The sequence below is a fragment of the Arvicola amphibius genome, chromosome 1 (genome assembly GCF_903992535.2).
Source record: "Arvicola amphibius chromosome 1, mArvAmp1.2, whole genome shotgun sequence".
Classification (NCBI taxonomy): domain Eukaryota; kingdom Metazoa; phylum Chordata; class Mammalia; order Rodentia; family Cricetidae; genus Arvicola; species Arvicola amphibius.
The window spans coordinates 94,632,593-94,660,505 of record NC_052047.1 but is presented as its reverse complement, the minus strand read 5'-3'; the positions used below and the strand labels follow the sequence as shown (position 1 = coordinate 94,660,505).

At 51.6% G+C, this 27,913-nt stretch overlaps 2 protein-coding genes across 5 annotated transcripts; both read left to right on the top strand.

The window, feature by feature from the left end:
- The first annotated feature begins 21 nt into the window (after window positions 1–21).
- Slc25a23 (solute carrier family 25 member 23) lies at window positions 22–17,502 on the top strand. Of its 2 annotated transcripts, XM_038338190.1 has the most exons (11): window positions 22–408; window positions 1,696–1,822; window positions 2,722–2,809; window positions 4,596–4,707; window positions 7,026–7,184; window positions 7,270–7,422; window positions 7,604–7,711; window positions 8,147–8,314; window positions 13,139–13,172; window positions 13,554–13,704; window positions 15,556–15,698. In XM_038338190.1, exons 1-11 carry the CDS (start codon window positions 256–258, stop codon window positions 15,563–15,565), a joined length of 1,263 nt encoding a protein of 420 aa, XP_038194118.1. In that variant the 5' UTR covers window positions 22–255; the 3' UTR covers window positions 15,566–15,698. The 2 variants fall into 2 exon arrangements, with proteins under 2 accessions (XP_038194118.1, XP_038194112.1); XM_038338184.1 differs by lacking the exon at window positions 13,139–13,172 and having other exon boundaries at window positions 37–408; window positions 15,556–17,502.
- Window positions 17,503–20,598: 3,096 nt separating this feature from the next.
- Slc25a41 (solute carrier family 25 member 41) lies at window positions 20,599–26,738 on the top strand. Of its 3 annotated transcripts, XM_038338218.1 has the most exons (6): window positions 20,599–20,751; window positions 21,831–21,983; window positions 22,094–22,201; window positions 24,846–25,013; window positions 25,626–25,773; window positions 26,325–26,738. In XM_038338218.1, exons 1-6 carry the CDS (start codon window positions 20,620–20,622, stop codon window positions 26,510–26,512), a joined length of 897 nt encoding a protein of 298 aa, XP_038194146.1. In that variant the 5' UTR covers window positions 20,599–20,619; the 3' UTR covers window positions 26,513–26,738. The 3 variants fall into 3 exon arrangements, with proteins under 3 accessions (XP_038194146.1, XP_038194136.1, XP_038194128.1); XM_038338208.1 differs by having other exon boundaries at window positions 25,626–26,400; XM_038338200.1 differs by lacking the exon at window positions 22,094–22,201 and having other exon boundaries at window positions 20,600–20,751; window positions 25,626–26,400.
- The last annotated feature ends 1,175 nt before the right edge of the window (window positions 26,739–27,913 follow it).

The following is a 27,913-nucleotide window of genomic DNA, read 5'->3' as shown; positions in this document are numbered from 1 at the left end:
CGCCCCCTGCTCCGCCCCCGGCCCCCTCCCCCCAGCAATTCGGGTCGGAGGAGGAGACGCAAGTTCTGGGGCGGGCGGGTACGACTAGCGTTTATCACTTCCAGCAAGTGCCGGAGCTCGGCCCCGCAGTGCAGAGGCTGCAGTGCGGTTGATCGCGGGAGCTGGCCCTGCGGGGACCCCGGGGGGGAGGGGGAGCCGGAAAGCCCCCGCCGAGGCCGTCGCTGTGGGGCCTCCCCTCCCCCCCGGGCGGGCGCCATGCGGGGGGGCTCCGGCGACGCGGAGCGGCGGCAGCGCTGGAGTCGCCTGTTCGAGGAGCTGGACAGCAACAAGGACGGCCGCGTGGACGTGCACGAGTTGCGCCAGGGGCTGGCCAGGCTGGGAGGGGGCGATCCCGACGGTGCACAGCAGGTACCACGGGCAGCGACCACCGCTGCAGGGCCCGCCCGCGCCGTAACCGGTGCACCTGAATGCGGTTGCACGCTACCTGTTGGCTGGACCAACCATCTCTGTCACCTCCCTTCCCCCCCTACCCGCAAGCGTCTGGCCTAAAGGCGTCGCGAGACAAGATTGCCAAGGCCCCGGGCCTGCAGCGCCTGCGGCTGCCAGGACCCAGTGCCCCCCCCCCCCCGGTCTGTGGGGTGCCTGCTGGAGAATGCAACGTAGAGCGGGAGGCTTTCCATCCACTGCCCGGAGACACACCCTCCGCTGCTCTCTGCACGATCTGATGGGTGACCCGCTCCCACCTGCAGTGAACACAACTTCCCCACCCTGCTGGGGCACCCACTGAGCCCCCAGCTAGCTACCCTAGTCTCTTATTTACATTCCCCGCTGGTGCTTTCTTTCTGGGACCTGGCTGGTTGCCCCAGCCTGCCCCGGCCGGAGATTCAGTCTATCTGAGGCCACCCTGCCTCTACAGGGGTCCGACCTATCTAGGAAGGAATTTGAGCCTGGGTGCAGCCCAGTGGTAGAGCTCTTTCCGAGCTTGTGCAAAGGTCCTGGATTCCAGCCCCAGCATGGGAGGTGGCAATGGCGGTGAAAGGAGGCAAGAACTGACCCTTCCTCCGTGTGTCACAGGTGTCCCTTACACCTGAGCCCCTAGATGTCCCTGAAACAGACTTGTTGCATCTTTGTTGACCTTGAGTCTAAGGTCCCACTTTTCCCGTGGGAATGTAGAGGTCCCATGGCTATTGGCTTTGATCTGTTGGGCCCTATTTGAATCAGGATTGTTTCTAACACAACACCCCACCCTCACCCCAAGACTGCCAAGAAGACGGATTTTATAAGAAAAAGCTAGTGGGCAGGTTTGGGGGACAAGGTGTTGCAGGAGAATCAGAGTTCAAGGTCATTCTCCAAAAGGAAGACAATGAGGCTAGCCTGGGTTACGCGAGACCGTGTCTAAAAACAAAATGTGCCCAAGGTTGCCACTTCACAGTTCTATGACCTTGAACCACTTCCGTGACTTAGAAACGTCTCAGTCTGCCTACCAGGAGAACTGGGCAGCAACCAGACACCTACTATGGCTTGGGGCATCTTGCTGAAAAGTGGACTGATTTGAGGGGCGGGGATGATGGCCCCTGTACCCCTTTCTTGAGTTACAGGGGGCTCTGAGTTCCTGGGCCATGAGGCATATTGAGACATACACACTGTGGGGGTGCAGTCTGCTCAGTCCCCTCTGTCCCTGCTTTTCTCTCCCAGGGCATCTCCTCTGAGGGGGACGCTGATCCAGATGGTGGCCTCAGCCTGGAGGAATTCACCCGCTACCTGCAGGAGCGGGAGCAGCGCCTTCTGCTCATGTTTCACAGCCTTGACCGCAACCAGGATGGTGAGATGGGCTCCAAACTGGGGGATGGGCAGATGGGTTAGAACCCGCAGTGCTGGGGAGAAGGGCAGGGCTGCTTCTGACTCACAGGCTATTTTGGGAGTTCTTCTCAGCCCCAACTAGGTGATCTGAACCCAAACCGGCCACCTCCTGATCCCTTTTAGCAGAGAACCCCTGTCTCTACCCTCAGATGTTTCTTTCTGGACAGTATAGTAGCTTCGGGGACTCTTGGATCCAGGGACAGTCCCACGACCAAGTGTCTTCTAGGATCCTTAATATTGCCTTAAGGTTTGACAGATGGCTCAGTGGGGTAAAGTGCTTGCCACAAAACCACAAGGTCCTGAGTTCAATCCCTAGAACATATGCTGGAGAGGGAGGAACTGAAAAATTAATAAATAAGCAAATATTGCTTTAGTCTCTTCTAGCAGAGGGACCTCTGCAATCATCCCTGAACTCATTCATTCCTGGTAATGGAGGACCCCCACCCCAATACTGCCCAGTTTCAACTCTGAGTAGCCCCCACAACTGGTACAAAAATCCCCCCCCCAAGGCTAAGAAGCTCCCTCAGTGGGTAAAGTGCCTATTGGGCAAACACAAGGACCTGAGTTCAAATCCCCAGCACCCATTAAGCTGGGTGGGGTGGTGCCCACCTATGACCTACACTGTCTACACTGTCTACACTGGGGAAGTGTAGACAGGAGGATCTTGGGGCTCACTGTCAGTGAATTCCAGATTCAGCGAGAGACCTTGTCTCAAAAGAAACATGGAGAGAGACTGAGGAAGACGCAGCCATTGACCTCTGACCTACCTACACACACACACACACACACACACACACACACGCTTCTGGATCCCCCTTGTCCAGTCTTTGGCTTGGGTGTCTCCTGGGGCACCCTTTCTAGGTCACATCGATGTCTCTGAGATTCAGCAAAGCTTCCGAGCGCTGGGCATCTCTATCTCGCTGGAGCAGGCAGAGAAAATCCTACACAGGTGAGTTACTGGAGTTTCAGGCCCTTGCAGACCCGTCCCCACCCCCATCCCTCCTCTGCCAGACAGTTCTGTCCTCTGAGCCCCAGACCCGGCTCCAGGGAGGGCGGGGCTGAAAAGTTGGACTTCGGAGCCAAACAGATCTTAGGCCAGTGGCCTGAAGTCCCTGTCTGACCCTGAAAAGCACTAGTAGGTGCTACAGCTACCCACACAGGGCTGGTTTGAAGGACTTACACAGGTGAGTCAGCTAGATAATGTGACTGGATCATACCTGGGACCCCAAACCTGTCATCCTAGCACTTAAGAGGCCAAGGCAGGAGGATTGCCATGACTTAGAGGTCAACTTGGACTTCAGAATGAGACTTTCCTTAAAAACAACTCCAAACATCCAGGCATGTGAAGCTGGCAAGGTGGTTCAGTAGGTAAGAGTGCTTGCCCCTCAAACCTGATGAGGCCAGTTGGATCCCCAATACCCACATGGTGGAAGGAGAGCATCAACCCAGCAAGTTGTCCCCTGACCTCTACGTGAAGCCGTGGCACAAATATGAGCACATACACACATACATACACACACAGTAAATTTGTTTTAAAAAGCCACATGAGATGGCTCAGCAGTTAAAAGCAATGACTGATCTTCTAGAGGATCCAATTCAATTCCCAGCATCTACACAGCGGCTCACAGCTGTCTGTATCTCCAGTTCCAGGACACCCTCACACAAACATACTTGCAGGCAAAGCACCAATGTACGTTAAAAAATAATAATAAATACTGGACGGTGGTGGTACACACCTGTAATCCCACTACTCAGGAGGCAGAGACAGGTGGATCCCTGTAAGTTTAAGACAGTCTGGCCTACAGAGTGAGTTCCAGGACAGGCTCCAAAGCTAGAGAGAAACCCTGTCTCGAAAAAACAAAAAAATATGGGCTGGAGAGATGGCTCAACAATTAAGAGCACTGCCTGATCTTCCAGAGGTCCTGAGTTCAATTCCCAGCAACCACATGGTGGCTGACAACCATCTGTAATGAGATCTGGCGCCCTCTTCTGGCCTGCAGGTATACACACAGACAGAATATTGTATAACATAATACATACATACATACATACATATTTAAAAAATGAAAAAGAAAAACCAAAAAATAAAATGTAATAATAATAATAAATTATTTTTTAAAATCAGATACAATAGTATAGCCCTAGCACACAGCATTAAGGAGGTCGAGGCAGGGAGATTGCTCTGAGATTCAAGCCAGCTTAGACTATAAAGTAAAAGCCTGGCTTGACAAAACATTTGAGAAACGGATGGCTCAGTGGTTAAGAGTGTGAATTATTCTTCTAACAGTGTTTGATTCCTAGCACCCAAGCCAGCTGGCTCACAATCACCTGTAATCACGCTTCAGGACTCACACACAATTTAAGATAAATAATTTTTAAAAGGTTTGAAAATGCTTTAGCCAGATGGTACATGGCTGTCGTATCAGTGCTCAGAAAGCTAGGCAGGAGGATTGCGCATGAGTTGAAGGCCAGCCTGATCTTTAGGGTAAGATCCTACCTTTAAAAAAAAAATGCAGGCATGGGGTGTTGTTCTAGCTAGCTTTGGGTACTCAGGCAGGAGGATTGCTGTGAATTCCAAGCCAGCCTGGGCAATAGAGTGAGATCCTATCTCAAAATAATAAACAAACCAGTGCTGTAAAGAAGCAATGCACTTTGTGCTTCCCAAGTCCATGAAAGCTAGCAGCACCCCACCTCTGCCAGCCCAGACACTGAGCCTCTGCCCACCCCACCTTCAGCATGGACCGCGATGGCACCATGACCATTGATTGGCAGGAATGGCGAGACCACTTTCTGCTGCACTCTCTGGAGAATGTGGAGGATGTCCTGTATTTCTGGAAGCATTCTACGGTAAGTTGGGGGCCACCAGCAGGGGTGGAGGCTAGCTTCCCTGGGTCTCAAAAGAGCTGGGTCAGGACTCTGGAGGTGTCAGCAACATCTGAGGGTTCAGGAGCCTGGTAACCCCAATGGACATCCCTGCTATCTGCTCAGAGCCCATTAGTCTTGCTCAGATTCCAGGTTGGAATTAGGGTTATGGAGGAGAAAAATACACCAAATGGTGTTCCCATGCTCGACCCACACAACTGCCAGCTGCCGGCTGCTCCTCGCCGGCTCCGAGGCTCACACTGCGGCTGAGGGGAAGATGTAGGCAGACGCTGTCTTTGGAGGACAGAGGAGTCCACTGGGGGTGGGGAGGGAGCCTGTTGGTGTGAGGAGGAGGTCCGTCTGTGGGTTCTGACAGGATCCTCGTTGCATTTGCTTGTCCGGGGAAATGTGGACAAATATTTGCTCAGTTCAGGTGAGGTGACACAGCCCAAAAGAAGGATTCACCGAGGTCTGATGTGGTAAGCCCATGAGATGCTCGAGCTCCATTAGAGCACCCAGAGGGGTCACTTACAAGACCTGGGTGACCCCCAAACAGCTGCGCCACTGCTGAGTCCGACCCCATGGCGGATGGCACCCCCATGGTGGAAGCTGCACCACAGGGAGTCTTTCGATTAGCCTTCTGCTTCCTTTATAGATAATGCTTCCCCAGGATTCCTTGCAGCTGGGATGGGATGGTGAGTGGACTTCCTAGTGAGGTCTTGTAAATGCCCCCTCCCTACCAGGGGGTGCAATAGCTCCATTACCATAGACCCAGTTATCACCAGATTATTCTGCTCAAGTCGTTGCCATAGCTACCAGGCCAAGGTAATCACTGCCTTAAAATGACAACGTGGTGATGATGTCATGCTGAGGAAAAAAAGCCAGTGGGATCTTCTTGGGAGATCCAGAGATGTTCACCCCCAAAGATCCACAGTTGGGAAATCTAGGAGGGAGAGCCTCCTCGGGAGGACTCCTGGGAAAGGCCTTCTTGGGGGAGACTTGTAGGAGAGGCCTCCCCATGGAGGAGACGCTGTGAGAGCAGATCCTTAGGTAAGACTCACTGGCTCCTTTGCTGGGGTCCTGTGGTGGGATCGATAGATTCTTCAGTAGGATTCAATAGATTCTTTGGTGGGATTCTGTGGATCTTTTGGAAAGAATCGGTAGCTCCTTTGGTGAGATCAGGGGACCCTCTGGTGAAATCCAGTGGCACCTTTTTCTTTTTTTGTTTTTTTGGGTTTTTGTTTGTTTGTTTTGTTTTGTTTTGTTTTTTGAGACAGGGTTTCTCTGTGTACCTCTGGCTGTCCTGAAACTAGCTCTGTAGACCAGGCTGGCCTTAAACTCAGAGATCGCCCCCTGCCTCTGCCCCGGAGCGCTGGGATTAAAGGCGTGCGCCACCACTTCTGGATTCTGTTTTTAACAGTTACTTATTTTGTGTGAGGGGCACATGTGTGAAGGTCAGAAGACAGCTTGGGGAAGTCTTCTCTCCTTCCATCATGTGGCCCCCAGGTATTGAACTCAGGTCTTCAGACTTGATCACACATGTCTTGACCTTAATAACCCTCTCACAGGCCCTGCAGTTGACTCTTGTGTGGGAGTCATGGCTCCTTTGGTAAGGCTCAGTGGACTGTTACTATTTTTAGTACTTAATGGATCCTTTAATGCAGTGGTTCTCAACCCATTGGGGTCGAACAACCAACCCTTTTACAGGGGTGACCTAAGACTATTCAGAAAACACAAATATTGCCGGGCGGTGGTGGCGCACGCCTTTAATCCCAGCACTTGGGAGGCAGAGGCAGGCGGATCTCTGTGAGTTCGAGACCAGCCTGGTCTACAAGAGCTAGTTCCAGGACAGGCTCCAAAGCCACAGAGAAACCCTGTCTCGAAAAACAAAAACAAAAACAAAAAAAAACCAAAAAACAAAAACAAAAACAAAAACACAAATATTTACATTATATAAATGTAAATGTTTACAGCAAATATTACAGTAAATATTTGTAGCAAAATTATAGTTATAAAGTAGCAACAAAACTGTATTGAAGGGTCACAGTGTTAGGAAGGTTGAGAGCCACTGCTTTAGTGGAACTCCACGGAGATCTCCCAGAGGAACCCTAGGGTATCATAGCCAGACTGCTGGTTGGATGTTTTAGTGGCAGGATCCAAATGGGATCAGCTGGACTCTCCAAGCAAGGTCCTTTGGTGGACTCTGGGGTGTCCTGGAATTCATAGGGGAGCCTTCCCCACTTAGGACCCAGGTGCATCCCCTTCCTCTGCTGGGACATGACACCTGCAGCCTCCATCCTCAGGTCCTGGACATTGGTGAATGCCTGACGGTGCCTGATGAGTTCTCCAAGCAGGAGAAACTTACTGGCATGTGGTGGAAGCAGCTGGTGGCTGGCGCAGTGGCTGGCGCTGTGTCGCGAACGGGCACAGCTCCTCTGGACCGTCTCAAGGTCTTCATGCAGGTGAGAGGACCTGAAGGGGCCCACCCCATCATCCAGGTCCTGGGCCTAGGAGAGCATCTTAAGGCTACCTTCTCTCCCCACTCAGGTCCACGCCTCCAAGTCCAACCGGCTCAACATCCTAGGGGGCCTGCGGAACATGATTCAAGAAGGGGGCATCTTGTCCCTCTGGCGGGGCAATGGTATCAACGTGCTCAAGATCGCCCCTGAGTCAGCCATCAAGTTCATGGCTTACGAACAGGTTGGTCCAGGGGAGAGTATATTCAGCCTTGGGAAGCAGAAATTAAGCACAAGGGCTCAAGGGCTTTGGCTTGCACCACGCCCCCTACTGGCCAGCTCCGTGCCAGCTGGAGAACATTGGAATGCTCAATAATCTCCAAGGTTCCTATGCGCCTCACACCACCCCCATGTTCCACCCTCAGATCAAGCGGGCCATCCGGGGACAGCAAGAGACGCTGCATGTTCAGGAGCGCTTCGTGGCTGGCTCCCTGGCCGGGGCCACAGCTCAAACCATCATATACCCCATGGAGGTGAGGAGGAGGGGCCTGAGGAAGACCCAGCATGGGAGGGTGGGCCTGCTGTACTGAGCCATTCCCCGCTCTGCACTGTGTGTGGAGCTAACTGTAACCCTAACTGCCTGACTTGAGACCAGAAGCCGTTTCCTGTCTAGCTTGTCTGGGTATCTCAATTTGAGATGTAATTTCTAGGAACGTAGTAGTCATAGTAACAGGCCGTTTATGGATAGGCCTGCCAAGTGCAAGGGTGGCAGGCACGAGCCGCCACACCTGATTTATGTGGTGCTCGGGATGGAAATCAGGCCTTTATGTAGATACTCTACCTCCTCAGACCCAGTTAGGTCCACAGGACATCTGCTTTCGTGAGTAGCGACTTCTAGGTGACGTCACTCCTGGGCATGATGATTCTTGGAAGTAGTTTTTCAAGGGGTTGACAGAGTTCTCACCCAGGTACTGAAGACAAGGCTGACTCTACGGAAAACTGGCCAGTACAAGGGGCTCCTGGACTGCGCAAGGCGGATCCTGGAGCGCGAAGGGCCCCGTGCCTTCTACCGTGGTTACCTGCCCAACGTGCTGGGCATCATCCCCTATGCTGGAATCGATCTAGCCGTCTACGAGGTCTGTGGATAACCTACCATCCCTCCCTCCCTTCTTTCTCGTTCTGGGATCTGGTCAAGGACATTCTTTGCTTCTCATAGCTAGGAAGGACAATCGTAGACTTCAAAACTATGGTGGCCCTTGAAGCCCTGGAGAATCCCTCCAGATATCATACCTCCCTTCTGTCACTGATGCAAAAAAAAACTTGTCTCAGTTCCACATGATGGCACACACTTCCCATCCCAGGACTTAGGAGGCTGAAGTAGGGAGATCTACTAGAGTTCAAGGGTGGCCTGTACTAGGTAGTCAGCTTTGAGACAACCTGGTTATATGAAAAGACCCAATATTGGAAAACAAAATTTTGTTTATTTATTTATTTATGGTTTTTTTTAGACAGGGTTTCACTGTTTAAGCTCTGACTGTTCTGGAACTCAGTTTATAGACCAGGCTGGCCTCAAACTCACAAAGATCCACCTGCCTCTGCCTCCCGAATATTGGGAATAAAGGCATGCACCACCACGCCCAGCTTGGAAAACAAAATTTAAACTAGATCTGGTGGCTCATGCCTTTAATCCCAGCACTGGGGAGAGGCAGAGGTAGGCAGATCTCTGCAAATTCGAGGCCAGCCTGGTCTACAGAGTGAGTTCCAGGACAGCTAGAACTGTAACACAGAGGAAACCCTGACTCTGGAAAATAAAGAAAAAGGGGGGTTCAAGTGATGGCTCAGTGGTTAAGAGTACCAACTGCTCTTCCAGAGAGCCCAGGATTCAAACCAGTACACACATGGCAACTAACAACTGTAACTCCAAGATATGACACTCTCACACAGACATGCATGCAGATAAAACACCAATGAACATAAAATAAAATAAATAAATTATAAAAAAGAAAGAAGAAAACAAAAATTAAAAGATTTCAACAGTAGCAGGGTAGTGGTGACACACGCCTTTAATCCCAGCACTTGGGAGGCAGAGGCAGGTGGATCTTTGTGAGTTTGAGGCCAACCTGATCTACAAGAGCTAGTTTCAGGACAGGCACCAAAGCTACAGAGAAACCCTGTCTCAAAATGCCAAAAAAAAGCAACCAAATAGAAAAATGGGGCTAAAGCAACCAAATAGAAAAATGGGGCTAAAGAGATGGCTCAGCCATTAAGAGTGCTTACTGCTTTAGCAGAGAACCTGAGTTCAGTTCCCAGCACCAACATCAGGTCTAACAGTGCCCTATAAACCCAGCTCCAGGGGATGCGGCACCCTCTTCTGGTCTCTAGATGTACTGCATTCTCATGGTGCATATACACTCACATAGGCACACACACACATAAATAAAAAATAATCTTTCCAAAAATATAAAAAGGCCACTTTTAGCCAGGCATGGAGGGTGGTGCCTGTCATCCAACACTCAGAAGGCTGATGCAGGAGGATTACCATAACAAGTAGGCATGGTGACACATGCCTTTAATCCCATGCCTTGGGAGGCAGAGGCAGGAGGATATTTGCCAGCCTGGGCCCTTTCTCAAAACAAGAATAATAATAATATAACCATTTCCCTCCCTAAGGTGCTGCAGATGAAGCCTAGGGGTTCACATTTGCCTCTTTGGAGTTATGGAAAGTTTAGCTTCGTAGGAATTGGGGCCCCTCCAGCTCCTGAGAGTGTGAACATGGTGTAAAATAAGCCTCGGATACCATCTTCCCCAAAGTGTGTGTGGGTTCTGGCCTGGTCTCCAGGCCAGCACATTCTTTTTCTTCCTTCCTTTATTTTTCAATTATTTGTTATTTTCAATTGTTATTATGTATGGTTGTTCACCTGCCTGCACACTGCATGTGGTACCTGTGGAGGCCAGAAGAGGGTGCTAGGTTGCCTGGAACTGGAGTTACAGATGGTTGTGTGTTGCCATGTGAGTGCTGGGTATTAAACCTGGATCCTCTTCAAGAGCAGCCAGTGCTCTTAAGCACTGAGCCATCTTCCCAGCTTCCCCCCTTTTTTTCTGTCTCCCTCCTTCTCCTTTCCTTTTTACTTAAAACAGGGTCTTTTGTTTTGTTTTGGTTTGGTTTTTTTTTTTTTTTTCGAGACAGGGTTTCTCTGCAGCTTTTTTAGAGCCTGTCCTGGAACTAGCTCTTGTAAATCAGGCTGGCCTCGAACTCACAGAGATCTGCCTGCCTCTGCCTCCCGAGTACTGGGATTAAAGGCATGCACCACCACTGCCCGGGCAAAACAGGGTCTTATATAGCCTTCATTTACCTCAGACTTACTAGGTAGCTGAGGAGGATCTTGAACTCCTCCTGAGTGCAGGGATAACTGATCTACACTACCAACCCAAGTCAATGTGGTGCTGTGTGGAGCCAGGGCTTCATGCATGTTTGGCAAATGTTCCACCAACTGGAACACAGCTCTTTTGTCTTTAAAGGTGGGGGCTCACTATGCATCCCATAATGGCCTGGATTCATGGGTAATCCCCCTGCCTCAGCCTCCTGAGTACTAACATTAAAGGCATGACCACTGTCCCTGGCAACAGAATACTGTGTGTGTGTGTGTGTTTGCACGTGCACACGCGTGCACGCAAAGGCCAGAAGACAACCTCAGGTGTCAGTTTTCAGATACCGTCCACCTTATTTTTTGACATGGTATCTGTCACTGGGACCTGGGGCTCATCAAGGAGGCTAGAGAGGTTCATCAGTGAACCCACATATCTCTGCCTCCCGCCTCCCCAGCAATGTACTTACAGGCATATACAACATGCCTGGCTTTTGACATAGGTGCTGGAGATCAGACTCAGTTCCCCATGCTTGCGTGGCAAGAGGTTTGCCAACTGAGCCATCTCGCCAGCCCAGAGCAGGTCATGTTTATGTCTCTGTGTGTGTCCTTGTGTCACAGTGTGTGTGAGGACGTCAGCAGGTATCATATAGGAGTTGGTTCTCTCTTCGCCATGTGGGTTCCAGTGATCAAACCTAGCTATCAGGCTTGCTTGCAAGCACCTTTATCCACTGAGACATCTCATCAGTCCATAACAGCTTTTGATAACTCATTTAACATATATATTCTCAGCACCCACACAGTGGCTCTCGGCCACCCATAGCTCCAGTTCCAGGGGATCAGACACCCTCTTTTAACCCCCCATAGGTACTGCATGCTTATGGTATGCAGACATACATGGAGGAAAACACCCATACACATAAAATGAAAATAGATGACTTTTAAACGGGTGGTGGTGGCAGTGCACACCTTTAATCTCAGCACTTAGGAGGCAGAGGCAGGCAGATCTTCATAATTTGAGTCCAGCCTGGTTTATGTAGCGAGTTCTAGGCCAACCAGAGCTACAAAGAGACCCTGCCTCAAAAGAGGGGTTTGGGTAGTTAGGGGGCTGGCTGAGTTGATAATATGCCTGCCATACAAGGAAGAGGATGTGAATCTAAGCACTAGGAAGAGCATCTGCAACTCCAGGGCTGGGAGCCAGAACAGGAGGATCCTGGAGCTTCCTGACTGGCCATTCAATGAGCTTCAGGTTCAGTAAGAAAACCTGTCTCCAAAGGTAAGGTGAGAGAGCTTGACCTGATCAGCCAACCTCTGGCCTCCACACTTCCTCCAGTGGGCATGCACCCCTGCACCCACACAAACACACACATATACCCTCAAAAATAATAAGAGGAAAGAAGGAAGATGTGGGGAGAGGAAGATCTTGGAAGAAGGTTCCAGAAAACTCCAGAGTTTGGGGCACATGGCTTCCTTCCCCTCGGTTTCTCACATGCTACATAGGAACCATATGAATAGGCATCTTCCTCTGGTTGCAGCTCCTGTGAGGGTGAGGGAGGTAGAGACGGGAGGAAGGCAGGGTCTCTTGCTCGGCTCCCATGCTCACTCGCTTGTCTAGGCTGACTAGTTACCAGCCCCAGAGATCCTCTTGTCTCAGCCTCTCCAGAGCGGTGTTTACAGGTGTGCACAGCCACATCTGGCTCCTTTGTGCACCCTGAGCTCTGAGGTCCAGTTGCTCATGAAGCAGTCTTTCTCTGCAGAGCCATCTGCTTGGCTCCTCCTCTTTTATTTTAAATTTTACCCACTTTCGTTATAGACAGCGTCTCACTTTCTTGCCCAGGATGATCACAAGCTCCTAGGCATAATTGGCCCTCCTGCCTCAGCCTCTTGTGCAGCTAGATTCACAGATGGTCACTGCAATTCCTGAAGCGTTCCGTCTTCACTGTAGATCCATCAGTCCCGTTTCTATGTCTGATGTCCCTTGACTCTCTCCTCTTTGTCCCTCTTCTTCATAGAAAGACACTGTGGCTCTCAGAGTCCGCGCCCATCGTCCTTATAAATCTCATCAGCTAAAGTACCCTAAGACCCGCGGTGAGGCACTAACTTGTCTTCAGAGGGATGGAGGGTATAGCTCAGGGCCTCGAGCACTCCCCTAATGTGCACAGAGTCTGGGGTCCATCCCAGGACCTCAGTACCCCATCTAGAGAGGTAGAGGCAGGAAGGCCAGGAGTTCCAGTTCATTCTCAGCTACTTAATAGATTTAGGACCCATCTGGACCAGAGTTTGTCTTTAAAAATCCAAAATGGGGGGCTGGAGAGATGGCTCACCTGTTAAGAGCACTGATTGCACAGGGCAGTGGTGGCGCATGCCTTTAATCCCAGGACTCGGGAGGCAGAGGCAGGCGGATCTCTGTGAGTTCGAGGCCAACCTGGGTCTACAAGAGCTAGTTCCAGGACAGCTAGGACTGTTACACAGAGAAACCCGGTATCAAAAAAGCAAGCAAACAATGAAAAAGCACTGACTGTTCTTCCAGAGGACTGGGGTTCAATTCCCAGCTTACACATGGCGGCTCACAACTATCTGTAACTCCATTTCCAGGGGATCCAATGCCCTCATACAGACATTCATGCAGGTAAAACAGCAATGTACATCAAATAAAATATTTTTTTTTAAATCCCTCAGTTGAGCCTCCACCTAGAATCCCCCAGAGGCAGGCTTGGGGCGTGGTCAGGGATGGATTCTCCCCCCCCCTCCTAGAATCCCCCAATGAGGGACCGGGGGCGTGGTCAGGGTGGAACGCCCACCTACAATCCCCAGTGATGGGCTGGCCACCGTCAGAGGTGGTGCCTCTGCCTAGAATCCCCATAGGCGGGCTGGGGCGTGGCTCTGACCAGTGGGGAAGACAAACAGCATCATCTTATCTAGTACCAGCAACCTTGACGTACTACAAGGTCTTCTACACCAGAGTCTTCCTATCTGCAACTCTAAGAACACTTGTTCCTTTCTCTTCTAGACTCTGAAGAATCGCTGGCTTCAGCAGTACAGCCACGAATCAGCAAACCCAGGCATTCTCGTGCTCCTGGCCTGTGGCACCATCTCCAGCACCTGTGGCCAGATTGCCAGTTACCCCCTGGCACTGGTCCGGACCCGAATGCAGGCCCAAGGTGAGAAGCCTGGGCGGGAGGCTGGGGTAGGAAAGTCAGCCATTTGGGTCCCACCTGCTGTCCCCTAAGTCCATGGAGGTAGAGTCTGGGCTGGGTTCCTGTGGGTCTTTCTTGTTGTCTGGACTTCAGTTTACCCACTAGTGATGCTGACCAGGGAGTCCCTTCAACTGAGAAGTCAGTGGCATCGGGTACAGGGAAGTACCGCAGGCAACATTGTGGCATATCTGGACCTGCCAGTAACCTGAGCTGTTATTCAAAGCTAAGAGAAAACAAGGGAGTGAGGCCTGCTGAGAACAGAACTAGCCAAAGTCAGGGAAGGACAGTGTCATTATTTTATTTATTTATCTATTTATTTACCTATTTATTTACCTATTTATTTATCTATCTATTTACTTATCTATCTATCTATCTATCTATCTATCTATCTATCTATCTATCTATCTATCTATCTATCTATCTAATGGGACAGGGTCTAACTATGTATCCCCGGCTGGCCCAGAACCCAAAGATCTGCCACTGGCCTCTGCCTCCTACAGGTGTGCACCCCCATGCCCAATCTTTTTTTTTTTTTTTTTTTTTTTTTTTTGGTTTTTCGAGACAGGGTTTCTCTGCGGCTTTGGAGCCTGTCCTGGAACTAGCTCTTGTAGACCAGGCTGGTCTCGAACTCACAGAGATCCACCTGCCTCTGCCTCCCGAGTGCTGGGATTAAAGGCGTGCGCCACCACCGCCCGGCCCCATGCCCAATCTTAAGGACAACCTAGTTACCGTGTTTTGTTTCTATTTCACGATTTTTTTTTTTTTATTTCTGCACTCATGCGTGAACGTATGTGCATGAGCATGGGGGTGGGGAGCTGAGACATCCATACAGACCCATCAGACTCCCTGGAGCTAGGAGGTCACCTGCATGGGTGCCAGCAACTGAGCTCTGGGCTTCCAGAAGAGCAGGAAGCTCTCTTTCCCACAGAACACCACAGAGGAGTTCTGTGTCCCAGGCTGGGCTGGAACTCAGGACAATCCTCCTGCCTCAGCTTCCTCACTGTTTTCCCTCTGTATTTGCCTCCCATGGATTATTTTCCGGTTCTGCTTTCCCTGAGTCTGTTTTTGTGAACTTTATTGTTTGTGTTCCCTGTTTTTTTGCTGGAGAAACAACCAGCAAATGAGATAAATGCTCTGTACCCTCATGAACTTTATCCCCTGGGAAGGAGAAAGGGTCAGCAATCATTCCACAATTCAGGGTTGATTTAGGGTTGAGGAGAGGAGAGGTAGGAACCTGACTTAGACTGAGGTGCCACAGACGGCTCCCCCAAACAGCCAGCTTTGGGATGGAGGAGGGAAAGATGAGCAGAAGTTAGCCCTGAAGAGAAGGAGAAGATTAACTTTAAGGAAGGGGGATTTCTCACTTAATTGTACACACTTACACACACATACTTTCTCTCTCTCTCTCTCTCTCTCTCTCTCTCTCTCTCTCTCTGTCTCTCTGTCTGTCTCTCTCTGTGTGTCTCTGTCTCTGTCTCTCTCTGTCTCTCTCTGTCTCTCTCTGTGTCTCTCTCTGTGTGTCTCTGTCTCTCTGTCTCTCTCTCTCTCTCTCTCTCTCTCTCTCTCTCTCTCTCACACACACACACACACACACACACATACACACCTACTGTTTCCATTCATCCCCAAGTGTGGGCCCTAAGACTGCCAGTTCCTAGACCCTCAGGTATCCATAGTGTGGTAGGGATTGCTGTTCCTTTATGTCACCCTCTTGCCTCTTTTGAAATAGTCACCTAGCCACCCCTAGGGGTGGGCCTGGAGGGGGAAATGAGAGGGGGAAGCTTTGATCTTACCTGGCTCCCAACCCACCCACAGCCTCCATTGAGGGTGGCCCGCAGGTCTCCATGGTGGGTCTACTTCGACACATCTTATCCCAGGAAGGTGTGTGGGGCCTCTACCGGGGCATTGCCCCCAACTTCATGAAGGTCATTCCAGCCGTAAGCATCTCCTACGTGGTCTACGAGAACATGAAGCAGGCCCTGGGGGTCACATCCAGGTGAGGGACCGGGAACCTGTCACCCCAAGATTCCCTCATCTTCATCACGGCATCTCCCACACTGACATCCTCAACCGCCGGAAACTAATGGCCTGACCAGTGGTTCTAATCCCCCAACCCAAGCCGCTGGATACCAGTACCCAAGTCCCAGGTCTTTGGCCCTGTGTTCTGACATCTGTACCACTAGGCCCCACTCTTTGGCCACTGGATCCCAGTATTGGATCCTCGACTTCACAACCAGACTCCCAGACCCTAACTGCTGTACCTCATTCATCACTTGAAATGCAGAACTATCCACACTCTGGCCCTGAGCCCTTATCCCCAAGCCCCTTGACCCTGCTCATCCGCACACCAGAGCCGGATCCTGCTTTTCCCTGCCTCACCCACTGGGTGCTGGGCCACCCTGTGCAACAACAGATGGTCCCAAGCATGAGGGCACACATCCATATATCCCATAAACCAGATCTCAGATTCTTCAGGCACCAGACCCTCATGCCTCACTAGACCTGAGACCCTAAATCTGCCGGTGAGCTCCCTGTCACTCGCCTCATAGTCTGGATTCTAGAAACCAGGAACTCTTAGACACAGGGTCCTGACAGAGCAACGCCAAGATCCTGGGTTACTGGATCCCAGATCCCTCACCCCAAACAATTCTTTTACCTCGACTTGGAGTTTCATGCCCTTCTGCTTTGACTGCCGGATACATTTTAACACACCCTTAATCTCTTGTCACTGGATCCCAGAGTCCCAAGTCCTAACTCCCTGGATTCTGGTTCCGTGAACCACCGGCGTGTGAGCTCCAGGGTGGATCATAGATGCTGCAGTTGTTCAATCTCAGACCCCAGATCCCTTCAACCCCTTCTCTGGATGCCAGCCATAGAAGACCAAGATCTCCCAGACACTACCGGGTTCCAAGCCCTTTGCTCCTGCACCCCAAGTTCTCAGTCTACTCCCTAAGTCTAGATCCCAGCAGCCCAGTGGCAGCATCTCAGATCCCACAGGCACCCTAGTATCCCAGACACACCCTGGAGCTGATTCCCACTGCGTCCCACACCATCAGGGATCCTTCTGGAAGCCCAGACCCTGGACTACCAGCTCCACACCAGGCAGGAAAGGAATGGGATGTATGTCCCACACCATACCCCACATGAATGCTGAATCTCCCCACAGCTAGGACACACCTCCACTACCCCACCACTCCCCCAAATCACCTCCCTCCCCATCTCCCTCTCTGCAATGTCTTCCACAGCCCTGCCCACCTGCCAGGCTAGTAACTCCCAGAGCCCAGGTTCCTCTGGGAGGGTCTGGTCTGCTTATTCATGGGTAGGGACTTGCCAGGTGAAGCCAGGAGACACAGCCAAGGGGACCTTCTGCATCCCAGCACTGCCAGCCCTGCTAGGGCCTCAGAAAGTCACAATTAAGGACCAATACACAGCATCCTTCCTGAAACCCAGCATCCAGTATGCAAAATGAAACCACCTCAGACTGACTCGGGGTCTATTTTTCTACCAGACGGAGAGCAAAGTCCCCTAACTCCCCGCCACATTCCCATACCCTCCGCACTTCAACGTTGGATTCTGAGCTTAGGATAAGTGGGGGGTGCCCTGCTCAACTCCCCATCAAAGGACTGTGAAAGGAACTAGGATGTTGAGGGGCAAGAGGACCCCACCGTGGCTTCCACCTCTCCCTCCAGCCTACACCAAGTCTGTCTCTCTGCCCGTGTATGTCATTTCAAGGGAAGAGAATAAATTTTCTAAGCTCTTTCACTGTCGCTTTTTCAGTTTTTTAAATTACATTTGTTTTTTGAGGGAGGGGCATATGGAAGCTAGAGGAGAGCTTGTGGGAGTCTGCCCTTTCCTTCCACCATGTGGGTCCTGGGGATCAAACTCAGTAGTCAGACTTGGCAGCGATCAGCTTTGTTGACCCCGCTGTAGTTCTGTGACTTTTAGAAACTTATGGGTGAATGGCACCGGGGTACTCCCATGGAGGGGAGATGAGACACACCTCTCTCCCTCCCCCCTCTCGCCTTCCTTTATCTCTCTCTACCTTCATTCTCTCTTTCCTTTTATCTTATCCCCTACTTCCCACCTGCCTTCATCTCCCATTTCCTCCTTCCATCCTCTCTCCCTCCTCTCTCTTACTTTCTTGCTTCTCCTCTATCACCTCCCCCTCCTTTCCTTCCTTCCCTGTTCCTCTGCCCCTCTCCTCTTCCCTCTTCTCCAAGAGCTGGAAGCTTCAGTTTCCACTCCATTTATAAACAGCAGGCAGGCTGGAGAAATGGCTCACTGTTGAGAGCCCACTGCGCCTGCAGAGGACCCGAGCTGCAGTCTCAACACCCACATGATGACTCACAATCACCTACAGCTGCAACTCCAGGATATAGCGCCCCCTTCTGGCCTCTGAGGACACTGCACTCACATGCACACACAACACCACAAGTAAGGCCCTGACCACCCAAATCTGGTTGCTGAGTCTCACATCCAAGTGGAAGGAGGGAATGGAGCCCACAAAATAGTCATCTGACCTCCACACATGCACACCCAAATAATACATTTTAAAGATTTGATTTATTCTGTGTATCTGATTTGTGTGTGAGACGGCCAGAGGCCTCAGATCCCCTGGAGCTGCAGTGGCTGTGAGCCACCTAACATGGTGCTGGGAACTGAACCCAGGTCCTCTGTGAGAGCTGTAGATGGAGCGGCGGGGAGTAATCGCACTGCCTACCCATCATACCCGTGAGCTCACAAGCACTCTTGTGACCTCATCCTCCCTTGCCCCTAAATTCACAAGCCAGGTAATCAGCCACTCTCAGCTGGGAGCCAGCTAGATGCCCCAGGGACACTGAGACCAAGACCCTAATCCTTCAACAGCTATGGGAGTCCATCCCGAGGTAATGCAACCTTGTTCGAGGGTTCAGATCTTGCTTAAGAGGGTCGGGGTCGGGCTGGAGAGATGGCTCAGTGGTTAAGAGCATTGCCTATTGCCTGCTCTTCCAAAGGTCCTGAGTTCAATTCCCGGCAACCACATGGTGGCTCACAACCATCTGTAATGAGGTCTGGTGCCCTCTTCTGGCCTGCAGACATACACACCACAGAGTATTGTATACATAATAAAATAAAATAAATATTTTAAAAAAAGAGGGTCGGGGTCTTATTTAGAAAAGCTCTACACCTGGTCCACCCAACCCATTCCCTGCCCCCTCCCTCACCTCCACCCACACACATGAACCATGAGGTGGTTCACACCCACTACCCCAGCACTGGGGGATGAAACCATGAAGTGGTTCACACCCACTGTCCCAGCACTGGGGGATGAGACCATGAGATGGTTCACACCCATTACTCCAGCACTGGGGGGTGAGACCATGAGGTGGTTCACACCAATTGCTCCACCACTGGGGGTGAATGAGACCATGAGATGGTTCACACCCATTACTCCAGAACTGGGGGTGAGACCATGAGGCAGTTCACACCCATTATCCCAGCACCGGGGGGGGGGGTGAGGTAATGAAGTGGTTCACACCCATTACCCCAGCACTTGGGGCTGAGGTCATGAGCTGGTGCACACCCATTACCCCAGGACTCAGGGGTGAGACCATGAGGTGGTTCACACCCATTACCCCAGGACTCAGGGATGAGGTCATGAGGTGGTGCACACCCATTACCCCAGGACTCAGGGGTGAGACCATGAGGTGGTTCATACCCATTACCCCAGGACTTGGGTGAGACCATGAGGTGGTGCACACACATTACCCAGCACTCAGGAGGCTGCAGGCAGGACATCAGAAGTTCAAGGTCAGCCAGGCTGAGGTGGACCTCTGTGAGTTCAAGGCCAACCTGGTCTACAAGAGCTAGTTCCAGGGCAGGCTCTAAAGCTACAGGGGGCTGGAGAGATGGCTCAGTGGTTAAGAGCTCCACCTGCTCTTCCAAAGGTCCTGAGTTCAATTCCCAGCAACCACATGGTGGCTCATTAACCATCTGTATGGAGATCTGGTGCCCTCTTCTGGCCTGCAGGCAGAGCACTGAGAATACTGTATACATAATAAATAAAATCTTAAAAAAAAGAACAGACCTTTAAAAAAAAGCTACAGAGGGCCGGGCGGTGGTGGCGCACGCCTTTAATTCCAGCACTTGGGAGGCAGAGGCAGGCGGATCTCTGTGAGTTCGAGACCAGCCTGGTCTACAAGAGCTAGCTCCAGGACAGGCTCTAAAGCTGCAGAGAAACCCTGTCTCGAAAAACCAAAAAAAAAAAAAAAAAGCTACAGAGAAACATCAACCTCTGGCCTATACACACTCATACACACACATCACTGCATACACACACCACTGCGTGCACACACTTGCACACACTTGCATGCCTGCACTCTCACACAGAATTGTGAGCTCTTTCAGAGGCTGAGTGTTCAGGCCCTAGCACCCACCCACAATCATCTGTAGTTCCGGTTCCCGTGAGACCAATGGCTTTTTCTGGCCCCCTTGGGTACCTTCATTCACATGTATACACACACACACACACACACACACACACATAAAAATAAGTAAGTCACTAAGAAAGAAAGAAATCAATTGGGCATGGTGGCATACACCTTTAATCCCAGCACTTGGGAGGCAGAGACAGGTGGATCTCTGAGTTCTAGGCCAGCCTGGTCTACAGAATGCATTTCAGGACAGCCTGGTCTACAGAATAAGTTCCAGGGCAGCCAGGGTGACACAGAGAAACCCGGTCACAAAACAAACAAACGAAACCATCAAATCACCCCCTCAAAAGAACTGTCTACATCAAGGCAGCAAAGAAAAGCAGAGGGGACTCTGTAAGGAGCGAGCTCCTTTAGGGCTGAGTGTGGCCTGACACTGTTGCAGGTTCTGGACACAGGAGAGCGGCTGATGGTCCCTGTGGATGTCTTGGAAGAGGAGAACAAGGGGGCCCTGTGGAAATTTCTGCTCTCAGGAGCCATGGCTGGGGCAGTGTCTCGCACAGGAACGGCACCCCTGGACCGAGCCAGAGTATACATGCAGGTTTGTCTGCAGGGCTGAAGCCCTTTGGAGGAGAGGGGTGGAGGAGATGGAGTTGGTGGAGCTCAGGAGAGCCTGGGTCTCGACACAGAGGTCTCGTAAAGTGGAGCTGAGACTGGAGTTGCGGGTGATGGGGACAGGAAGTAGTGCTGGGACTGGGCTCAGAGAACTCCAGTCACAGAGAGCAACACAGTCCAAGTTAAAAGGTTTGGAGGTCTGCGGGTTGTGGGTGATATCTCTGAGGTGCTAGCAGAGGGACGTGCAGGCATGGAAGGGACTAAGGATGGACCCCAATGCTTCACACATGCTAGAGAAGCCCTCGCAGCTGAGCAACATTCCCAGCCCTCCTTTCTTTCTTTTTGAAAACACATTTAATTTCATTTTATATGAGTGAGAATTTGACCCCATGTCCACACACCGCATGCATGCAGTGCCACTGGATGCCAACATGGGGCGATGGGTTCACTCGAACTAGAGTTCGAGATGGTTGTGAACCTCCATGTGGGTGCGGGGAAGGGAATCAGGTTCCTCCACAGCAGCGGCAGGTGCTCTTGACCCGAGCCGGCTCTCCAGGGCTCTGACCACTGGACAGTCACTCCCTTGGCCCCCTTGTCACTTTTTATTTTCAGATATCTCAGTAAGTAGCTCGGGTTGGCCCTGAACTCACTCTGTAGCCCAGAAAGGACTTGAACTACTGTGTTCCTGACTCAGGCTCCCAAAGAGTTGGGCTTACAGAACAGCCTCGCCAGGGCTGGCCACAGTGGGTTTTTAGATAAGTGTTAGGACTAAATAGGTGGATCCACCTAGAGGCACAGGCCTGTGACTCCAGCTGTTCCGGAGGCTGAAGCGGAAGGATCTCCACTTCAAGGCTAGTTTGGGCAATTTTAGTAAGACCATGTGTCAAAATATAAAATAAGAAGGCTAGGGACTTGGCTCAGGGGTAGAGCCCCTGTCTAGACCCCTTCCCCCAGTGAGGGGCTGGGGGCATGGTCAGGGTGGATCCCCGCCTAGAATTCCCCCAGTGAGGGACTGGGGATACCTGGTGGAATCTTTCAGGGCTACTCACCCCTCTTGCTTCCCAGGTGTACTCCTCCAAGAGTAACTTCAGGCACCTGCTGAGTGGCCTGCGTAGCCTGATCCAGGAGGGAGGTGTCCGCTCACTCTGGAGGGGCAATGGCATCAACGTGCTCAAGATCGCCCCAGAATACGCCATCAAGTTCTCTGTGTTTGAGCAGGTAAGTCTGGGGTGACTTTGCACAGAGCAAGGCCCCAGCATGCAGCGCGACCCTCTGCCCTTCTGGTGCACAGCGGCTGGCGGCTTCTCTCACTCCTCCTTCCCTTGCAGTGTAAGAATGTCTTCTGCAGTGTGCAGGACTACCCGCCCTTCCAGGAGCGGGTGATGGCGGGATCCCTGGCTGTGGCCATTTCCCAGACTCTCATCAACCCTATGGAGGTAAAGCCGGAGGACCTGAGTAGCCAGGGCTGGTGCTGGGCCACCCCCCCACCATCTTTTCTCCATCTTGTCTTCCCCTGTTAACCTTCCTCGCTCTTCTCCCTCCTCACTTTCCTTTACCCTCCTGCCCTTTGTCTCTGTCTCTGTCTCTGTCTCTCTCTTTCTCTCGCTGTCTGTCTGTCTCATTGTGTTTGTTTTAGCTTTTGAGACAGGGTTTCTGGAACTTGCTCTGTAGACCAGGCTGTCCTCAGACTCACAGAGATTCTCCTGTCTGTCTCTGTGCCCTGAGTGCGCCACCACTGTCTGGCTCTATTTTGTTTGTTTGACACAGGTTTTCAAACTTGAGCACAGCATAGCCCAGAACACCAGTTGTCACCCTGCATGGGCCCCAAGTGCTGGGATCATAGACACTAAATACAACTTTCCCCTTCATTTCTTTCCTTCTCGGATGCTAGAGATGGGACTTGGGACCTCCCTCAGGCTAGGCAAGCTCTCAGCACTGAGCCATCACCCCACCTGCACTTCTCTTCCTTGCTGTGTGCCCTGCGCTGATCTGTCCCCGAATGGCCCATCCCTTGTCTCTGACAACCCCAGAGATCCGCTATGCACTTTCCTACAGACTTAAAACTTTCTCAGAGATTTCAAATTCTGACACTGGGAGGTGGGGAGGAGAGAAATGAATGTGAGACGATTTGTTTGTTTTCAAGTGTAGCACAGGATGGCCTTGGTCACGCCATGTAGCGAAAATGACTCTAAACTCCTGACCCTCCTGCCTCCGCCTCCTGAGTTCCGGAATGGCAGGTGCACACGGGAACCAGCAGCTCTACTTCTTACACAAGCTGAAGGTTTTCCCAAGTCAGCCTCAGCTCTCCCCTACAGTTTGCCAGGATCGTGCTGCTGTGTGACGTCAGGCCACAGGCTCGCTCCCTTAGGCGCCCCCCCTCACCCCCCCAGGCTGCCTTTCCTACCAATGCAGGACATACCTTAGTGTGGCTCTGTGCCCTTCTCCCAAGCTGTGACAGACATGTAAGGACATATGTGTCCCGCTGACACTCCGGGTTTGCAGGGCCCAAGCCACCCACCTCTGCAGTCCCCAGTAGACTTTTAGATGGGGCCACATCCTTAAACTCAGCACTCCAGAGGCAGAGGCAGGTGGATCACTGTGAGTTGAGGGTCAGCTTGGTCTACAGAGTGAGTTCCGGGACAGCCAACCCTACAAAGTGAGACCCTGTGGGAAAAAAAAAAATTGGGAGACATTTTTGTATTTCAGAAGTTAAGTTTTGTTTCTGGTTGTATGTTAATGTGTGTGTTGGTGTTGGTTTGTGAATGTGATGTCTCTCGGGGGTCAGTCAGGAGCACTGTGATGCCTCTCTTCTTGGGGGTCAGGGGCACAATGAGGGTTGAGTCCAGGGTTTTTGCACATGGTAGACCACTACCCCATCTGTTAAACCACTACCCCATCTGTTTTTTCGAAATTCTTTTGGCATGTCTGTATATGTACATTGAGTGCCTACAAGATCAGAAGAGTGCATTGGATCCCCAGGACCTGGAACTACCACATGGGGGCCAGGATCAAGCTTAGCAGCAAATGCCTTACTGCACTGCATCTTCTTTTGCTTTTGAAATGAAGTCTCATGTAACCCAGGTTGGCCTTGTGCTCTCCATCCTCCTCAGCTACGCAGCAAACTAGAGGCTATCCTGGATTACTAGAGACCCAGTCTCAAACAAATACAGAGTGGGAATTTGGGCACTGATTATGGTTAGATGATGTCTTGGGGTCCCGTTGGCTTGGGTGTTTGTTTTGAAGACAAGGTTTCAGGTTGGGTGTGATGGTAGTGCCTTTAATCCCAGCACTCTGGGGCAGAGACAGGAGAATCTGTATGAGTTTGAGGCTAGCGCCTGATCTACATAGTGAGGTCATGTCTCAAAAAGGAGTGGGAGGCAGGGTTTCATTGTAACCAGGCGGAACTGGAACTTGCCCTGTAAGAGGACGACTTTAAACTTCCTGTCCCATCTCTACTTTTGAGCGCTGAGATCACATGTGCATGCCACCACTCCCAGCTTATGGGGGTGCGAGAGGAAACTCAAGGCTTTGTACTAGGCACTCCCTCCGCCAAATGAGCCACTGCATCAGCCTGTTTTTTTTGTTTTTTTTTTGTTTTTTTTGGTTTTTCGAGACAGGGTTTCTCTGCAACTTTAGAGCTTGTCCTGGAACTAGCTCTTATAGACCAGGCTGGTCTCGAACTCACAGAAATCCGCCTGCCTCTGCCTCCCGAGTGCTGGGATTAAAGGCGTGCGCCACCACCGCCCGGCTCATTAGCCTGTTTTTTGTGAGTCTTGCTCTGTAGCCCAGGCTAGCCTGGAGTTTGCAATCCTCTTGTTTCAGCCTCCCCAGTGCTGGGATAATGGGTGTGCTAACCAGACTTGGGTTTAACTTCTTTTCTTGAAAAAGCTCAACCCCTCAGGTATTATAACAAGAACAATCAGGCCAATGCAGCCCCCTCTTTCCATGTAGGTGGCCCAGTGCTGCAAATGCACAACTGAACCCTGGTACCCTTGACAATATCTCCACCTACCAATACCAGGTGGGGTGACAAGCCTGCCTGAGAGTATTTAACCAAACGGACCTCCTCCTTCTCTCCAGGTACTCAAGACTCGGCTGACCCTTCGCCTTACTGGCCAGTATAAAGGACTTCTGGACTGCGCCAGGCAGATCTTAGAACGGGATGGCACCCAAGCGCTGTACCGAGGCTATCTGCCCAATATGCTGGGCATCGTACCGTATGCTTGCACTGATCTGGCTGTCTATGAGGTGTGTGTCCCCAGAGAAGAGAGCACTGACTCCAGGTCAGCCCATAGCTCTCTCCCCTGCCCCTTCGCTCAAATTTTGTTTTTCTAGATATATTTAAGCCAGCCTTTGGGTGTTGGGAACTGAACTTGAGTCTTCAGCAAGAACAACTAATGCTCTTTACTGCTGAGCCATCTCTCCAGACCATTGTTTTGTTTTTGTTTTAGAAACAGGGTTTCTCTGTGTAGCCCTGGCTGCCTGGAACTCGCTCTATAGATCGGTCTGGCCTCGAACTCAGAGATCCAAAGACTGTTGTTTTTTTAAAACAAGGTGCAGTATGTAGCCTCAGCAAACCTAGAACTCAATATGTAGATGAGGCTAGCCCCTGCCCTCCCCTGCCCCCAGTGCTGGGGTTAAAGGCATGCACCATCATGACTCTGAGTCATTATAAATAGCACTCTTGCCGGGTGGTGTTGGTGCACACCTTTAATCCCAGTACTCAGGAAGTAGAGACAGGCGGATCTCTGTGAGTTCGAGGCCAGCCTGATCTACAGAGCGAGTTCCAGGACAGGGTCCAAAGCTACAGAGAAACCCTGTCTCAGAAAAAAAAAATAGCATTCTTGCCTCCTTTTGCAGCTACTCCGGTGTTTGTGGCAGAAGTCGGGTAGGGACATGACAGACCCCAGTGGCCTGGTCAGTCTGTCATCTGTAACACTGTCCTCGACCTGTGGCCAGATGGCCAGTTACCCGCTGACTTTGGTGCGCACACGGATGCAGGCACAAGGTCAGCCTGGCCCCGTCCCTACCTCATCCTGGCTTTCTGAATTTTCTCATCCTTCCCCACAAACTTCCAGCCTCTCCATAAACCAGTCTGTAATGCCTATGCTGAGTACTGAACCTACCAAAACATGCTCACTCACCAATATAACCCTGGCTCTCAAATTAGAAGTCACCCCATCGCATGGGAAGTGGAGGCAAGAAGATCTGGAATTCCAGATCATCTTTGGTGACATACCTTGAGGCTGGAGCTGGAGCTCAGCCTGGCACAGTATGTAGCGTGTGCCTATCCATGAAGCCAGGGGTAAATGGGGTGTGGCAGTGCTGCTGTAATTCCAGCAAGAGGTAGAGTCAAGAGGATCAGGAGTCCAAAGCTAGCCTCAGCTACATATGGAATTCTAGGGCAGCCTGCACTACATAAAACTGTATCAAAATACATACATGGCAATAACTGAATGATCTCGACAAGACTGCCCAAAATGTGACTCAGATCCTCTCACACTGACAGTGACATCTCACATCAGACCCAGTGCTGAACTTGTCTTTGTCTATCCCCAGACACTGTGGAGGGCTCTAACCCCACCATGCTGGGAGTCTTCCGGCGAATACTGAGTCAACAGGGCTGGCCTGGGCTGTACAGAGGCATGACACCCACATTACTGAAGGTGTTACCAGCAGGCGGTATCAGCTACGTGGTGTATGAAGCCATGAAGAAAACCCTGGGTGTACAAGTCCTGAGCAGATGACATGCCCCGAACAAAAAGAGAATGGAATTCCCAGTGTCTCTGGGTCTCAGAAAGCCCACTAAGGCTCAGGCTTTAGGGCCATTTTGGTTTGCAAAAACCATCCAGGACTAGGGTTAGAAGTGCTGGGATTCCCTCCTGCAGGATACAGTCTGAGTTGATTTGATATTCCAGCCTGCTTTGTTGCAGGCTCGTTCAACAGAAGGTGTGGACAAAGAATAAAGATAGTTTTGGCTGTCTCTGTCTGGGATTAGCTGGTTCAGGGTGGGGAATCTGAGTATGAGGGCGTATGTCAGTGTAGAGAGCTTGTCCAGCAAGGTCCTGGATTCAATCCCCACCCTGAGGGCAAGGGAAACAAGGGGCTTAAAAGTTCCTGTAGGGACCTGAGATTTTTGGATCCAGGGTGTTAGCTGGGGATTTTAGACCCCCTGTAAGAGGGCTCCTGTCCAGGGTGGGTCCTGGGTTGGGACCTGGGTCCAGTTTAGAAACAGGCTTGCAGTAACTTTGAGGAGTTGGTGCCATGAGTACTGGAAGAAATACAGATTCTAGGTACTCGGGATGAGAGGGAAGACCAGGGATACCCCTGGGTTCTTCACCAAACCTCGGGCCGCCCACATCCCCATAAACAGATCCCCCAGGCTTCGAGCAGGCCACGTGCAAGTCCTCCCAGAGACAGGCTGCTGGCGCGCTGATCTAGAGGTCAGGCCGTAGTTCCGACTGCAGGGCACCCCCGCCCACGTCCGCGGCCATTCACTCCGGCTCCCGCTAATCCGCTCTCGCCTTCTGGTAACGGGTTCCACCCAATGCAGGTGCGCGCCCATCAAAACAGGCGCTATTACTTCCGTCGCTGCTACTCGTTCAGGGAGACGTCGATCATCGAACGCTTGCTCCTGTCGCTCAGCCATTGGCTCAGAAGTCGAGGGACACGGAGTCTAAGAAGAGCCGTCAAGTCCAAATCCAAGCACATCATCCCAAAACGCTCCAGAGAATGGGTTAAGGGACTGCCAGTCTTGACAAGCACCGCCTCCCACGTGTAGTCACTGGCTGGCGTTCACAACTATCTCCCCGAGGGCCCGCCCGTTCATCCGCCATCACTCTCGTTCTGGAGCCGCCCCGCGAATCTGGAACTCACGCTTCATTGGCCTCCTGTCTTCTCGCGTGACTTCGAACTTCCCGCCCAGCTCCAGCAGCCTACTATTTATTGAGTCCTATAGTCGTCAGTCACTCCGCACCTCCCGCCCCCTGAGCCTTGCGGGAGTCTGACTGGTCGCCCGGATTCACGGCCGACGATTGGTCGGCGCAGAGCGACAGCCGCATTCTACTGGCTGCACCGCACCGTCCGTCACGCCGGCGGCGGGAGGAGGCGCCCCCCTCCGCCCCCCCCCCTCCGTCGTCTTCCCAGCC

Bases quoted from the DNA above. Each gene is read 5' to 3' on its own strand.
- Slc25a23 (XM_038338184.1), top strand. From the start codon at position 256: ATGCGGGGGGGCTCCGGCGACGCGGAGCGGCGGCAGCGCTGGAGTCGC. The intron at 4,708-7,025 runs GTAAGTTGGGGG...CTCCATCCTCAG, and splicing joins ATTTCTGGAAGCATTCTACG to GTCCTGGACATTGGTGAATG. The intron at 13,705-15,555 runs GTGAGAAGCCTG...ACCCACCCACAG, and splicing joins GACCCGAATGCAGGCCCAAG to CCTCCATTGAGGGTGGCCCG.
- Slc25a41 (XM_038338208.1), top strand. From the start codon at position 20,620: ATGGTCCCTGTGGATGTCTTGGAAGAGGAGAACAAGGGGGCCCTGTGG. The intron at 20,752-21,830 runs GTTTGTCTGCAG...CTTGCTTCCCAG, and splicing joins GAGCCAGAGTATACATGCAG to GTGTACTCCTCCAAGAGTAA. The intron at 21,984-22,093 runs GTAAGTCTGGGG...CTTCCCTTGCAG, and splicing joins AGTTCTCTGTGTTTGAGCAG to TGTAAGAATGTCTTCTGCAG.